Raw genomic sequence first — 17,083 nt, forward strand, 5'->3', positions numbered from 1 at the left:
AGTCATTGACTTCAAAATGGACACATTCGAAAGCACTTCCCCTTCTGAAATTTATGCTATACTTAAGAAATGCGTCCCTCTACCCATCCCTATGACTTGATCCCCTCCAAAATGCTCTTGACCATCCCAGACAGCATTTCCCAACCGCTAGCTGACATTATCAACACCTCCGTTTCCACTGGGGATGTTCCTACACAGCTCAAATTAGCCATAGTCAAACCCATCCTTAAAAAACCGAAACTTGACCCCTCCGACTTGTCCAACTACCCGACCTAGCTCCAACCTACCCTTCGTCGCTAAAATCCTTGAAAAAAACTGTCAACACCCAACTTTCAAACTACTTATATCAACACCAAATACTCTACCCATCACAACACGGCTTTAGAAAGCATTTCAGTACTGAAACTACTTCTCTCCCTCTCCGACTTCGTCATCAGAGGCTTTGACAAAGGTCACACATTCATCCTGGCTCTATTAGACATCTCAGCAGCCTTCGACACTATCAACCATTCTATTTTACTCGACAGGCTAGCTGACATTGGCATCTCTGGGACTCCACTTCGCTGGTTCAAATCATACATAAGTGACAGGCACTTCAAGATAAAAATTGAAAACCACGAATCTGAACCAATTGACATCACAAGGGGGCGTACCCCAAGGCTCCTCCCTATCATCCACCCTCTTTAACATATACCTCCTCCCCCTTTGCCAGCTACTCTCAAATCTCAGTCTACCACACTTTGTCTACGCAGACGACGTGCAGGTTCTTATACCCATTACTGATTCCATCCCCAATGCCCTAAAAAAGATGGGATAGTGCCCTCTCATCCATCAACTGTCTCCTCGCTCAACTCAACCTAGCCCTAAATCCTAATAAAACGGAACTCGTGATCATCTCACCTCAATCCATCAACTCTTTACCTACACTTGCAGCCAATTCACCTCTCTCTCTCCCTATCCTCTCCCAAACCGTAAGAGACATAGCTGTCACACTTGACCCCCAATTCAGCTTACAGAAATTTATCTCGTCCACTATCAAAGACTGTAACTACAAACTACACACCCTCAAAAAACTTAAACCCATCCTGCATTTCAATGACTTTAGAACTGCGCTACAAGCCCTAATATTATCCAAATTAGACTACTCAAACGCTTTACTCCTAGGTCTCCCGAAGAACAGCCTAGCTCCCCTGCAGCTGCTTCAAAATGCAGCTGCACGTGTATTAACAGGCTCCCGTAGAAAAGAACACATCACACCTGTTCTCAAACAACTTCAATGGCTTCCCATCATAGCCAGAATTCAATTTAAAACTCTCACCCTTATTCATAAAGCCGTCCACAATCCTTACATGCTCTGGTTCTCAGACAGTTTACACATCCGTTTCTCCTCCAGACCTACCAGAACGCCCTACACAGCAAATATTCACACTCCTTCTCCCAAACTCTTCCACCTAACAACCACCAAACAATGTGCGCTATCCCTAGCTGGACCCTCTCTATGGAACTCTATGCCCACCCACCTATGCCTTGAGACTTGCTCCAAAAAATTCAGACAAAATCTCAAGACTTGGCTTTTTTCACGAGCCTACACATGAACCCCCCCTGCTCTTCACTCCTTTCCCCCATTCCCTGCCCCTCTCCGCCCCTTCCCTCGCCCCCAAGCACATTACCGATCTCCCCCCTCTTAACCCTCTCCCTCTAACATTTTATTGTAAATAATATACTTGTATATAATTATTTTTTATTGCGTTTAATCTAACCATTTTATTGCGTTTCTCTATCTGTACTGCATTACCATTGTTTCCCCCCCCCCCCCCCCCAGTTCTCTTATCAGTTCTCTGTAAAGCCCCGTTGGCCATTTTTTGTTACATGGAAACCGATGTGATGTCTTAACGAATGTCGGTATACAAAAACGTTTAAATAAATAAATAAATAAAATAAATAAATAAATAAACAATACTCTTTATGATAGTAAAGCAAAGAAAAAGTCAGAAGAAGAATTTCAGGAAAGATAGTTTGCCTAGGAGTTACTTTCTGCTCTGTAATACATTCTGTTTCTAGTTTTTTTTTTCTTCTGGTACTGAGAGAATTGCATTCCTACGGTTGGGGTAATGTTGCTTATCCCGCGTCTCTGTGCATGCAAGAATCAGTTCCTTTATATGCTTCCCTTCAAAATGACCAGGTTGTTTGCAATTGAAACACATCCCTTTTACCTTTTGAAATTGACCTGTGTGCAACACAGCTGCCAGGGCGTTCATTTGAAATGCGTGATAACTAATGTCCATGCAAGCCTTTAACATGTCTGCTAAGGTGTAGTGTATTGTACTGACTATGGATTGCAAAGCTTTTCCACAGTCTGCATTTGCACTGTCAAAGGCTAATTTCTTTAGGAGGTCAGCGCTCGCCTCTGGGTTGTCTACCTGACGCTGAATGGCTTTTTGCAGCCGTTCTATGAATTGTATGTAAGATTCTGTAGCTGCCTGACGAGTCATTGTAAATGATTTTGTGGCTCTACCGGAATCAGGAACCTGCTTAAAGGCTTTGGTCACACAGCGATTGATCGCTGGAAAGGCAGCAGCAGGCGTCCCCACTGCTTGCTGTTCCAGCGTTGCAAATTGTCCCACCCCATAAAGTTGATCAGGGATATACGCTCCTCCCGAGGCATTGCCAGCTATGAGGGCTTCCCTTTGATATTCTGAGTCCCAGACCACATACTTAGCAGGGGTAAGGATCATACGTGCCAGATCTTTCCAATCTTGGGGAATTAATTTATAGCCATTTGCAATTCCCTCTAACAGCTCACGAGAATAGGTGGAATGAATGTCTGTTTCTGATAAAATATTGTAAGGCAGTGCTGACCACTGATACTGAATCTCACCCTGGGCAATTAGGTACCTCTGTGATGGGAAATGCTTGAAGCCCCTCTAATAATTCCTCCCCTGTGAGATTTTCTTTCACCTGTTCTTGTTGAAACCCCATGCAGACTGCACCACATAAATCATTACTGGGAGCAGTGTTTTGAGATGGTAATTCATCTGGACAAGTCGGTGATGAAGGGGTTGGAGGGGGAGGCGAAGGAAAGTTAGTTTCTTTGATTTCAGGTTCTTGGATTTCAGGCTCTTTGATGTCCTGGGATTCTTCCCCCGAGACAGACTCTGAGGATGCCACCAGAGCCTCAGGTGGAGAAAGGTGCCTTGTGAGTGTGTGGCCCCAGATATTCTATGGCTTCTGTGCATTTTTGCCAAAGTAAGAGATGTTGCAGTGAGGCACGCGGGGATGTGTGCAAAGCATTCCCTAAGTTAACCCATTCCTGGATCTCAAAAGTACCAGCTTTTGGATACCATGGACACCTGTGTTGTATTTCTTTCAACAGATTTTTTATATCTCCTAGTCGGACGTTAATAGCCTCTCCTTTGTTAATCAAGAAATGATTTCTTACTATTTGCGCCAACTCTTGTGCATGACACGTCTGCTGAGCTGACAGTTGCCCTCCCATACTCACGAATGTGGGAGCAAACTCGCTGAAATATACTTACATCTGGGGAGCGAGTTTGCTGAGGCGGTGCACCGGAGCTTTTCCAGCTCGAGTGAGTAAGGGGCTATCACATCTCGGGGTCACCAGATGTCGCGATGCATGAGACGCATTGAAAGGAGAGACGTCAGACAGGATTCTTATGGAGCCATCATCCTCTGATCATCCTCTGATCTCTTCCCGAGGATGTTCTGTTTATTATATACAGTTACAGAATTCCACAGCGTCTACAGTATATTATTGGCTATACGTACTACGTGATTACTATGGTTACCATATCTCATGCTGTGCCGGTTTAAGGGAAAAACAAGCAGGTATACCGTATCTAGGGCAAAAGTTGTTTGAGCTAAGAGCAAGGTCTGTCTGTATAAACAAGAGCTTAAGAAATACAGACACAAGCAGACTCAGTGTCTGTTCAAATAAGTAAATACTGAAAATTGTTTATGCAAACAGATTCAGTGAGAAGTGCTGATGCAGGCCTTTCAGCTCCTTCGTGGCTTGCCAACCAAAAGAGAAAAGGCATGCATCTCTACAATTTTCTTAACCCGCGAACAGCCACTTCATCTGGGCACCCAATGCCGGGGAGGTACTAGCGACAGTCAGTTTTCTTTAGTGCCACCTATTTAACGCAGTGGCACATTTTCCTACTGCATTGCATGCACAGGAAAGGTGGATGGATGTGCATTAGGAGAGCGGGTACCCAATTTGGACGCACAGTTTTAGCGTGTCCATATTACATCGGCCTGTCTGTATTTGTAACGTAAAATAATGACCCTCAACTTTGTTTCTGGCATGGGATGTGGCAGTTACAATGTTGGGTCTTAGGGTTTTTGAAGTGGGGCATTGATGTTCTTGTCTCTGGATAGCATGCCTGAGTTCTGTAATTAAGCTAATGAACTCAACTCCAATTGCAATGATTATCCTCTATGGTTTTGTAGCATAAAAAAGCATTGACTTTCATGGTTTCCAATTTATTAGGCATAGGCTGACTTTTGAGAACATTTTACCTTCATCTTGCCCTCCCGAGGCCATTGACCTTGTGAAGAAGCTTCTGGTGTTTAATCCTGACAAGAGGCTAACAGCAGAAGAGGCACTTCAGCACCCTTATGTGAAAAGGTAGGACACCATATGTTGTCATAACTAGAATAACCAAGTGTTCATTCACTATTTGGATAATTTTCAAACAACTGTACATGACAGCATTAATGCGTGTATATGGCTGTGCATAAATTTATGATAGTATTTATAATTCACCCATATCACATTTGCATGCATTATAAAATGGATGTATCTCTACCCTACAACATGCGTGCATTTCTATGCTTATTTACGAATACTTGCAACACATTGGAAGTGAGTATTTCAATGCATTGAACACTTACTTTTTGTATCTTTTTAAAAAATATGTGAATATATTTTACGTGCAAAAATAAAATAGTACTTGTGTAAATCGGTATATTTTAAAACTGGCGCATATAATTAACTATCAATTTTACCGATTACTCCACCAGTTTGCCCAGTCTTTCTCCCGTTCATCAACACCCTCCTGGTTCTTCAGCCTGACCTCTTTCTCAGTTGACCCAGCCCTCCCACCTGGCCAATAATACACAATAAACACAGTTAATATCACTTGAGTACACAAGATAATTAGCAGGTGTAAAATTATTTATTTATTTTATTTATTTAGTACTTTTTTATACCGACATTCATGATACAGATCATATATCCGTTTACAAGCCGTGCATCCTTTCCAGCCGCTGACACCTTTCCTTTACAAGGAAAGGTGTCAGCGGCTGGAAAGGATGCACGCACTTTATGAGCAAAGGTGTCAGCGGCTGGAAAGGATGCACGCACTTTATGAGGAAAGGTGTCAGCGGCTGGAAAGGATGCACGCACTTTATGAGCAAAGGTGTCAGCGGCTGGAAAGGATGCACGCACTTTATGAGCAAAGGTGTCAGCGGCTGGAAAGGATGCACGCACTTTATGAGCAAAGGTGTCAGCGGCTGGAAAGGATGCACGCACTTTATGAGGAAAGGTGTCAGCGGCTGGAAAGGATGCACGCACTTTATGAGGAAAGGTGTCAGCGGCTGGAAAGGATGCACGCGCTTTATGAGCAAAGGTGTCAGCGGCTGGAAAGGATGCACGCGCTTTATGAGGAAAGGTGTCAGCGGCTGGAAAGGATGCACGCACTTTATGAGCAAAGGTGTCAGCGGCTGGAAAGGATGCACGCGCTTTATGAGGAAAGGTGTCAGCGGTTGGAAAGGATGCACACACTTTATGAGGAAAGGTGTCAGCGGCTAGAGAGGATGCACGCACTTTATGAGGAAAGGTGTCAGCGGCTGGAAAGGATGCACGCACTTTATGAGGAAAAGTGTCAGCGGCTGGAAAGGATGCACGCACTTTATGAGGAAAGGTGTCAGCGGCTGGAAAGGATGCACGCACTTTATGAGCAAAGGTGTCAGCGGCTGGAAAGGATGCACGCACTTTATGAGGAAAGGTGTCAGCGGCTGGAAAGGATGCACGCACTTTATGAGCAAAGCTGTCAGCGGCTGGAGAGGATGCACGCACTTTATGAGGAAAAGTGTCAGCGGCTGGAAAGGATGCACGCACTTTATGAGGAAAGGTGTCAGCGGCTGGAAAGGATGCACGCACTTTATGAGGAAAGGTGTCAGCGGCTGGAAAGGATGCACGCACTTTATGAGGAAAGGTGTCAGCGGCTGGAAAGGATGCACGCACTTTATGAGCAAAGGTGTCAGCGGCTGGAAAGGATGCACGCACTTTATGAGGAAAGGTGTCAGCGGCTGGAAAGGATGCACGCACTTTATGAGGAAAGGTGTCAGCGGCTGGAAAGGATGCACGCACTTTATGAGGAAAGGTGTCAGCGACTGGAAAGGATGCACGCACTTTATGAGCAAAGGTGTCAGCGGCTGGAAAGGATGCACGCACTTTATGAGCAAAAGTGTCAGCGGCTGGAAAGGATGCACGCACTTTATGAGCAAAAGTGTCAGCGGCTGGAAAGGATGCACGCACTTTATGAGCAAAAGTGTCAGCGGCTGGAAAGGATGCACGCACTTTATGAGCAAAGGTGTCAGCGGCTGGAAAGGATGCACGCACTTTATGAGCAAAGGTGTCAGCGGCTGGAAAGGATGCACGCACTTTATGAGGAAAGGTGTCAGCAGCTGGAAAGGATGCACGCACTTTATGAGCAAAGGTGTCAGCGGCTGGAAAGGATGCTCGCACTTTATGAGCAAAGGTGTCAGCGGCTGGAAAGGATGCACGCACTTTATGAGGAAAGGTGTCAGCGGCTGGAAAGGATGCACGCACTTTATGAGCAAAGGTGTCAGCGGCTGGAAAGGATGCACGCACTTTATGAGGAAAGGTGTCAGCGGCTGGAAAGGATGCACGCACTTTATGAGGAAAGGTGTCAGCGGCTGGAAAGGATGCACGCACTTTATGAGGAAAAGTGTCAGCGGCTGGAAAGGATGCACGCACTTTATGAGGAAAAGTGTCCGGCTGGAAAGGATGCACGCACTTTATGAGCAAAGGTGTCAGCGGCTGGAAAGGATGCACGCACTTTATGAGGAAAGGTGTCAGCGGCTGGAAAGGATGCACGCACTTTATGAGCAAAGGTGTCAGCGGCTGGAAAGGATGCACCTACTTTTGGGCCGACCACTCTCCTGTGTGCGCGATTCACTAAATTAATTTATTTAAATTAGAGCCCGCGGCAAAAAGAGGCACTAGGGACACTAGCGCATCCCTAGCACCTCTTTTTGGCAGGAGCGGCGGCTGTCAGCGGGTTTGACAGCAGACACTCAATTTTGCCGCCATCGGTTCTCAAACCCGCTGAGAGCCATGGGCTCGGAAACCGGACGCCGGCAAAATTGAGCATCTGGTTTTCAACCCGCGAGCCGCAGGCCTATTTCAAAATTTTTTTTTTATTTTTAACTTTGGGGGCCTCCGACTTAATATCGCCATGATATTAAGTCGGAGGGTGTGCAGAAAAGCAGATTTACTGCTTTTCTGTGCACTTCCCCGGCGCCAGCAGAAATTAATGCTTACCTTTGGGTAGGCACTAATTTCTTAAAGTAAAATGTGTGGCTTGGCTGCACATTTTACTTACTGTATCGCGCGGGAATGACTAATAGCACCCGCAACATGCATTTGCATGTTGCGGGCGCTATTAGGTTCGGGGGGGGGTGGTGTTGGACGCGCGTCGAAAACGCACGTCCAATCGCGGGTTAACGGTGTGCGCACTGTACTGTATCGCCCTGTTTATGTGCAAACATTTCATCAGTTAGAGTCTGCACTAAGGAAAAATGTTCAAACTCATAACTTGCTGCTCCCTGAACAACTTGGCGGTGATAGAGGGGGAATAGAGGATTCCTCCATCAATAATTTGAACCAGATACTGACAATGTCTGGAACACTGAAATACAGATTTATTTATTTTTATTTATTTATTGTTTTTTTTGTATACTGACATTCATGTGTACATATCATATCGGTTTACAGTAATGAACAAATGTCAATTTGCAATTCAAAATTTAAAAGAAAATAAATACATAATATCAAAGTATTAAAATTAGCTAAAATTAACAAATAAACTGTAATATAAAAACTTACAATTATTAAGCAGTGAGACTAAAAAATCAGAATAAGTTATTGGAAGGCTTGATAAAACAGTCAGGATTTTACTCCTTTCTTAAAAACTTTAAAATTAGATTCCATCCTAAGGTCTTGTGGTAGGGAGTGTTTGATAGTTCCTAGGAGTTACAGCTCCCTAGGATGATAGATCTAATGTTTAGGGGAATGGATATTAGTATATGTACTAAACCCACATGCATAGGAAATTTAAACAGAACCTTAAAACCTGGCTGTTCAAACAAGCTTACACTCAATGATCATCTCCTCTACAGAAATGCTGAACACATGTTCCATACACAATACATTATCTTTCTTCAAATAGATATCTATCTATAACACCAGCTCATCTAACGTTTCTAAATGTCCACTCTACACTCACCCATTGTAAAGACTGTTTTCGGATCCATTGATCTATACCAAATTAGTGAATCGCTTGTTGCTAAGTTATATTTAACTGTCACTGATTTCCCGTCCCTTATTAGGCATGTCTCAACTGTATAATTTATTTATTTATTTATTTATTTATTAACTTTTATTTACCGACATTCGTGAAGCACATCATGCCGGTTTACAATGAACTCAGGTGGAAAATACAGTATAACAATAACAATATTAATAATAATAATAAATAACAATAACAATAACAGTTAACCATATGAGGGGAAGAGAAGGGGAAGGGGACAGGGCAGAAGGAAGATGAGGTAAAAAAAACAAATTAAATAAGAAAAGAGGGAAAACTATGTACAGATAAAAAATATACAGGAGTCAATAACCTAAGAATAGATACCAGTAGCTTACGTACGGGTTTTATTAACTTAAGAGGGAAATAATGAAGAGTTGAATGACTGCAGTATTAACTAGGCGACGGAATTCACTCGGGAATTCACTCGGAAAGAGGTTATTTAAAGGGAAGATTGGATGGGTAAGGGTAAGTGGTAGACTAAAGGGAAGGGGGGCGGCCGGGAAGCGGAGGGTCATTGGGAGAGTTAGGAGGGAAGGGGGGTAGGGGTGGGTTGGCCGGAGGGGGAGCAGGGGGAGGATGGTCGAGCAGGGAGGGGCTGAGGGAGGGGCTGAGGAGGAGAGGTTTAAGTTTGGTTTGTGTCGGGGTAGGCCTTTCGGAAAAGCCATGTCTTGACTCCTTTCTTGAACTTGTGGAGTGATGTCTCTTGGCGTAGAAAGGTGGGGAGGGAGTTACAGAGGGTGGGGCCAGCGATGGAGAACGCTCTCCCTCTGGTATGAGATGAATGTGCTGATTTGAGGGATGGGGTGTGGAGAGTGTTTGTACGGGTAGTTCTTGTGGGGCGGTCAGAGGAGCGGTAATGAGGCATTTCATCGAGCCAGGTGTGGTTGTATTTATGTAGGGAGCTGTGAAGGATGGTGAGGGTTTTGTATTGTGAGCGGAAGGAGATGTGCAGCCAATGTAGGTCCTTTAGGATGGGGGTGATGTGGTCCCTTTTCAGAGTGCTGGTTATAATTCTAGCCATGGAATTTTGTAGAATCTGCAGGGGTTTGGTGGTAGTGGCAGGGAGTCCTAGTAGCAGGGAGTTACAATAGTCTAGTTTCGTGAGCATGGTGGTCTGTATGACTGTCCGGAAATCGTGTGTGTGGAGGAGGGGTTTAAGTTATTTTAGGATGTTTAGTTTATAGAAACCTCCCTTTAGGAGAGCTTTGATGTGGGGTTTAAAGTTTAGATGTTGGTCTATGAGGACGCCTAGGTCTCTTACAAACTGTGGCTGGGAGAGGACTGTGGTTGTGTTCTGAGGAATGTTCTGTCGCATGGGGAGAGTAAAACGTTCAGGCTGATTAGAGATGACGAGTAATTCTGTTTTGGATGTATTTAGAGCTAGGTGGAGCTCAGATAACAAAGTGTTTATAGTGGTGAGGCAAGATTCCCAGCGTTGTAAAGGTTCGCTTATGGACCTTTGAAACGGGATGAGAATCTGTACGTCGTCTGCATATAGGAAGAATTTCAGGCCTGGGTTGGAGAGGAGGTGGCATAGTGGTAAGAGATAAATATTAAAGAGGGTGGAGGATAGGGATGAGCCTTGGGGGACACCTTGCGTGATAGGTATGTGTGAAGATTTGTAACTGTCGATTTTTACTCGGTATTCTCTGTGTGTGAGGTAGGAGGAGAGCCATGCGAGGGCTGTGTCGGTGATCCCTATTTCTGCTAAGCGGGTCATTAGTATTTGATGGTTGACTGTATCATAGGCTGCTGAAATGTCTAGTAGGGCGAGTAAGTACGAATTACCATGGTCCATACCTTTAAGTATGGTATCTTTCATGGCCAGCAATAAGGTTTCAGTGCTCCGGGCTTTACGGAAACCGAACTGCAGGGGGTGGAGGATATTGTGGTCTTCTAAAAAGTCAGTCAGTTGTTTATTAATGACCCTCTCTAGGACTTTGGATAAGAAAGGGAGATTGGAAATTGGACGGTAGTTGGCAGGGTCTGTGGGGTCGAGGGTGGGTTTTTTTTAGGAGGGGCTTGACTATGGCCAGTTTGAGTGGGTCTGGGAGGCTGCCTGCGGTGATAGAGCAGTTGATTAGGTCCGTAATAGGTTTGGTGATGGCGGGTGTGATGGAGAGGAGGGTTTTTGAGGGAAGGGTGTCTGAGGAGTGGGTGGCAGGTTTCATCTTTTTTAGAATCGCCTCTACTTCCATGTTAGTGGCTAGGTCAAAAGTTCCAAGGGTGAACTTTTTGTCATTGGGAAGAGGGGTGAGGGGGGTGGGGTTGGCAGGGAATCGAAGTAGGATGTTGTCGATTTTGGCCTTGAAGTAGCGAGCTAGTTCTTCGCATTTTTTGTTGGAGTATGTTTCGATGAGAGTAGGTGTATTGGAGTTGGTTAGTTCTGTGACATATGTGAATAAGGCGTTCGCATTAAATTGGTAGTCGTGGATTTTTGCTGCGTGGAAATCCCGCTTGGCTTGGGTAATCGCATGACGGTATGCGTGTAAGGTGTTGTTGTAAGAAGCTTTAAGTGTTGCGGATGGTTGTTTGCGCCAGGCGCGTTCTTTAGCTCTTAGGTCTTGTTTGATTGTTTTTAAGTTGGTGGAGAACCATGGTTTTCTTTTTTCAAGTTGTGCTAGGGGTATTTCTTTGTGGATGATGGGGCATAGTTCATTCGCAATGGTCGTTGTAAGGTTGTTCCAGGAGTGAAGTGCAGTGTCAGGGTTGGTGAGATCGATGTTATTAGTTATTTTGTCGAATGCAAGAGTAAGCTCTTCCGTACTACAGTGTTTACGGAAGGAGATGGTTTTTCGGTGTTTTTGTGTAGAAGGTGTGGGGAATTTGGTAGTAAGGCTTGCATTGATGAGGGAGTGGTCGGACCACGGTACTGGGGTGACTAGCGGTGGAGTGGAAACAGTTATTTTAGAATTCACAAAGATTAGGTCAAGTGTGTGGCCCGCTTTGTGTGTGGGTTCGGTGATGATTTGGTTGAAACCCTGGGCTTTGAGGGTGTCTAGTAGAATTTCGCAGGCGGGGGAGGTAGGGTGGGCATCTACATGGAGGTTGAAATCTCCTAGTATAATGGTGGGGAGGTCTGTATTGATGTTGACTGTAAAGTATTCTGTGATGGGCGAGGGGTCTTGTTCTATTAGGCCTGGGGGGGCGTAGACTAGGCAGATTTGCAGAGATTTGGATGTAAATAGAGCAATTTCTAGTTTGGGCGGGGGTTGAGTGGTTTGGAGTTTGAGGCTAAGGCTTTTTTTGGCTACCAGGAGTAGGCCCCCACCTCTCTTTTTTGGTCTAGGGATGGAGATGAGGTCGTATGTCTTTGTTGGGAGCTGGTTTAGGAAGACCTGGTCAGTGTTTTTTAGCCAGGATTCGGTAATGGCACATAGGTCGGGGTTATTGTCTGTAAGTAAGTCATTGAGTATAGGTCCTTTTTTTTGAATGGATTGGGCATTAAAGAGGGTAATGGCTAAGGTGGTTAAGCCCAGGAGTTGTGGGAGGGGTGAGGTCATGATAGGTATAAGGGATTTGCGAGGGTTGGGTGGGTGAGGGTGTCGTGGGGGGGGTTTGCGTAGAGAGGGGCAGTGCCGTCTTGGAATGGGGAGGGGGAATAGGCACATGGTTCTGATAACAAGGGGGAACTGGGCGGCGGAGGGAAAAGGAAAAAGAGGAAACAAAGGGGGGGGCTGTAGTGTTGGGTGAATCACTAAAAGTCAGAGGAAGCACCTAGTTTTGGAGATAGTTAAACGATAGATAATGTAGGGCAAGCAGGATGCGATCTAATGAAGGGTACGCTTAAAGCAGGGTACAATCATATACATATGCTCGAATGCAGGGAACAATCACATACAGGGTACTATCTAAAGTAGTGTACAGTAGTGTTAGATGAATCAATAGAATGTCAGGGAAACACCTGGTCTTGGGAGAGCTACAGATATTTAACCTAGGGTAAGCAGTTCACAAACAGATGTAGGGTCCACCTAGAATAGGGTACAGTCAGAAGCAAGGTACAATCAAAGGTATAATACACTCACAAGGCAGTTGCAAGTATAATACACTCACAAGGCGTAGCAAAACTCCGTAAGGTTCCGAAGACTTTTATTGTCAGACACGGTTCTTTTAGCTGTAATTACGCTGTGGTTACTCCATGTGTGTGGGTCGGGGCTGCAACGAAGGGGCGAGACAAAGGGGCCTGCCCCTTTGTCGCGCTCCTTAGGCGCGCGACGCTAGGCGCGCGACGCCTAGCCCCGCCGAGCCCTTTAAAGGGCTCTGTGCGCCTGGCTGACGTCGGTTCCGGCTCCGGCGGGCTTAGGGCGAACGGCTCCGGCGGCCTTACCGCGTTTTTCTTTTTCTTTTAAAAAGATTTCTGTCCGGCTCAGGGGTTCCGGCGCGAAGGGTCTCTCTCCCTGCCTCAGGTCCACCTCCCCTGACCCGGACGGGACAGCGCGGGGAGGGCCGACCTGGATGGAGACGTGCAGGGTCGGAAAGGTTTACTTGGTTTTTTTTAATTGGTATATGTAATGTTTCCTCTTAATTTCATTTGATTGTAAAGCCTGTTGCTGATTTATTGTTCCTTGTAAACCGAGGTGATGTTCTTAACGAGCTGCGGTATATAAAAAAAAAAAAATCACTAAATAAATAAATAAATATTAATCCAGATGTTCTAAACTGGTCACTATATTTAGGGCCAGAAAGGCATTTTTTCCCTTGATGCAGATTGCCTATAGATAAGCAGTATTTTTACTTTGCCTTTTCAACAATTGCTGACCCTAGAGCACTAATTGGAAATTAGAAGACGTTTGGAGGCAACCTTAGAAGAGGAAGGATGCAAAAGTGTCTGTATGAGGAGGAGCTGCTCTGGAAGGGGTGGGATGGGGAAGTGTTTGTATGAAGAGCAGAGATGGAAGTAGGTGGGCTGGGAGGTTGTTTTAAAAGGTGAATGGTAGATGTTAGTACTAGAAGCAGTAGCAAGAGGGTAGTCTCGAAAGTGAGGAATGGAAACTTATGGGAGTGAAGACTAAGGTGTGGGGAGGTTTTGATGCAAGAATCAGTGATAGAAATAGAATCGGTAAGGTAAGACGTGAGGAGCAGTGCTGTGAATGTGGAGTATGGAAAGTAAAGATTGAGTTAAGTGTTGGTAGAACAAGCTATGCTAAAAGGAAATCTGGATGCTGAACATAAGAAATTGCCATGCTGGGTCAGACCAAGGGTCCATCAAGCCCAGCATCCTGTTTCCAACAGAGGCCAAACCAGGCCACAAGAACCTGGTTTGAATTTAAAGTTGGCACTAATAATGATAAGACCATGTTGTACCTTCTCTATAGGTTTCACTGCCCCTTAAGGGAGCCTTCCCTGGATTATGATGTCATTCTTCCTGTTGATGATGATATCCAGCTGTCTGTAGCCGAATATCGCAATAAGCTTTATGAGGTAATGCTCCTCTCTCTCTCTTTCTGTACACATTGAAAAAGGTTTAGAAGTTGTAGAACTAGTGGTTGTGATTTGAAGTTCCAAAGAGGTAAATGTGTTTTTTCATGAAGAGGGTGTTGGATGTCTGGAATGCCCTCCAGCAGGAGGTCAGAAAGACAAAAATGATGAAGGAATTCAAAAAGCATGTGGCAAGAGGATGGAAATGAAACACTGGTTGCAGCCCAAAACAGCAGTGGTATGACTGTGTTCTGAGGTAGCCTGCACTAAACAGAGGTTATAACCCTAAATCAGCAGGCCACTATTAGGAGACTCTGCTGCTGAGGATGTTAGAGAAGAGTCCTGGTTTTTCTATAGATATTAAGAGTCCCAGGACATTGGTCACTAAAATAAGTTTGCTAATCTTGGTATCTTGATTCAGTTTCAGCTGAGGATGTACATACTGAAACTGAAATTCCCCCTTTAGAAACAACCAAATTAGATTCAGAAAAGACTCCTCTATTTTAGAACATAAGATTTGCCATTCTGGGTCAGATCAAAGGTTCATCAAGCCCAGTATCCTATTTCTAGCAGTTGCAATCCAGATCACAAGTACCTGGTAGGTTCCCAATCTTGTTTGCTATATGCAGCTATTGGCAGTGGATTGGACCTGATCTCCATGTAAATGCATTAATAAGAATAGTAACCCGAGTCCAGGATCATTCATGCCTTGGGTTTACAGGAATGCTGCAGCCTCTTGTACTCTTACATCAGTTCTTTAGCCATGTATTGAAGTTCCTGATGTGACATCACCTCCTTACTATGCAGAGGTAATGGCTCCACCCTACCAACCATATCTGATTGTAACTTGTTTTGAGCTTTTTTTTTGGAGAGATTAATTAAATCTGTTTTTAGGCAACCTCCACACCTTTGTTTGGGTTGATGGTATTGATAATGTTGCATTTCGCTTGGCATTGCATCTTGATGTAGTTTTTATTTTATTACTGTTTTTGTTTGTCTTTTGATTATGCATATTTTTAATGCATTCAACCTTGAACTGTGGATATGAGTGGCATATAAGTTGTTTGTTGTTTTTTTTAAATAAGTAAAGTAAAGTTATTTGTAGATATTTGATATTCCACTTTTTACTAAGAGTGGTCTAAAGTCAGATTACAATCAATGTAAATCAAAAAATTGCAAATGAAGTAACTTACAGTGGTGATGGAACAGCTTTGGGAATCCTGGGTATATAACAAGTCCTTAGCTGGAAGTTCAGGAAGTTAGATCAGGGGGACTGGGGTCTCTGGTGGGAAGGCCTGACTTAAAATATGCCACTCTTTGACAGTTGCAATGTTTTGAATTATTCTTGTACTACCTTGCCTTGGCTTCTAGCCAAGACATTTGTCCTTTTTGGAAATATATCATAATCTCACCTTCCCTTCTTTTTGCTCCAGTAATACAAAGAATATATTTTGTTTCCTGATTTACCAAGGATCCTGGTAGGCATCCAAGAGATAATCTGTGCTGGGGTCAATGGCAAATGGAGTGACAAGAAATTATCCAGTAGCAAACCCACAACATGAAAACACAAGTTTTTCCTAATTGGCTAGTGTTGTATTGTGTACTGTGTGTTGATGGCAATTGCCATATGGTGAGCATGATATGTCTTGTGCAGTAATACAGTTGCCATTGGCTAGCTGCTTTTAGGTGAAAGCTGAGTGCGTAAGCCTTCCTTGCCAATACACACCTTCTCCACCATCAAGGATTGTGCAGTGCCTCTTCATTGCGACACACAGGCAACTGGGACCTGGGATTTTAATAGTCAAATAGCACAAGCAGGTAGACCTCCTGAGCCTTGGTTTAGAAACCTTCCTAGGAGGCTACACTAATGTAAAACCTGCATCCATGTGCACTGGTGTATGAGGGTGAGAGGCTTTAATTGGGATTACACAAACCTCTCTAACTATAATACAATCACGTGCAGGCTATTCAGCACATCAATTTTCTAAGCTAAGTTAAGGAATGCTTCCAAGTCCTGTGGCCACATTCATATCATGATGGGGACTGGCCAACGATGCTGCTATGATTCTCTAGCTAGAAACCTGTTCATAGGCAGCCCACGTGTGATGGCTATTTGCCATAGATTAGGATAGCAATGCTTTCCCCACATGGGGCAAGCAGAGAAAATGAACCAGGGTTGACCATCCAATAATGCAATCAAAAAAATGTGCACACATGGAATGTGCACACATTGATAATAACTTGTGATAAGAGATATGCACTGCCCTATTAGGAAGGCTGCTCACAACATCAACATAGCAGCAATGAGAAGCATTCAGCTTTCAGTGGTGTTAAGTCTGATAGAAGTTGGTGCAGCCTATATCTTTTACTGACTATGGAATCGAAAGGTGAACCAACAAAATCAGTGTTTTTTCCATTTATACATCTCTGGACAAACTTCCAAACAGAATCTATGACAGAGTAACGTCCATCTGCATAAACACCTCAAGAGTACACATACTACAGTCAGTGCCTATGCCCTTACTAGGATTCACACTGATTATGTCAAGGATGCTTTCTATGACCAGCTCAACAGATTCACAATAGATGCCCTTTATAATGATAAACTGATCCTCAAGGATGACTTCTGCACCAGAGTTGACTGTGATGCAGCCTCTTGGAACAGGATACCAAATACAAATGGTCTGTGTCTTCTGACCATGCACTTAACATAAACTTGCATTCAGTAACACTATTTTCCAGCTACCAAACAAGTACAAGACTATCTGGTTGCATCCCTATCCTTGCAATGGTATCTTTTGGACTATATCATTGTGAGACAGAGGGGCATTCAGGCTATAAAGATTACCCATTCAATGAGAGGTGCAGATTTTATTTATTTTTATTTATTTATTTGAGTTTTTTCTATACCGGCATTCGTGAAGGGGGTCACATCATGCCGGTTTACAATTAACAGGGTGTGACAACAGAGAATAATAATGACATTAACAGGTGCAAAAAGAAAAACATAGCAGTTACAATAAAAC

At 44.1% G+C, this 17,083-nt stretch overlaps 1 protein-coding gene across 5 annotated transcripts in view; it reads left to right on the top strand.

The window, feature by feature from the left end:
* The window catches only part of MAPK15 (mitogen-activated protein kinase 15), a 362,466-nt gene that overhangs the window by 177,733 nt on the left and 167,650 nt on the right, over positions 1–17,083 (top strand). For all 5 annotated transcript variants that reach the window (XM_029592333.1, XM_029592334.1, XM_029592335.1 and 2 more), the window contains 2 exons: positions 4,511–4,648; positions 13,955–14,060. In XM_029592333.1, the coding sequence (XP_029448193.1) occupies positions 4,511–4,648; positions 13,955–14,060 (244 nt within the window). The remainder of the gene's footprint in view (positions 1–4,510; positions 4,649–13,954; positions 14,061–17,083) is intronic.

The sequence above is a fragment of the Rhinatrema bivittatum genome, chromosome 2 (assembly GCF_901001135.1).
Source record: "Rhinatrema bivittatum chromosome 2, aRhiBiv1.1, whole genome shotgun sequence".
Lineage (NCBI taxonomy): Eukaryota > Metazoa > Chordata > Amphibia > Gymnophiona > Rhinatrematidae > Rhinatrema > Rhinatrema bivittatum.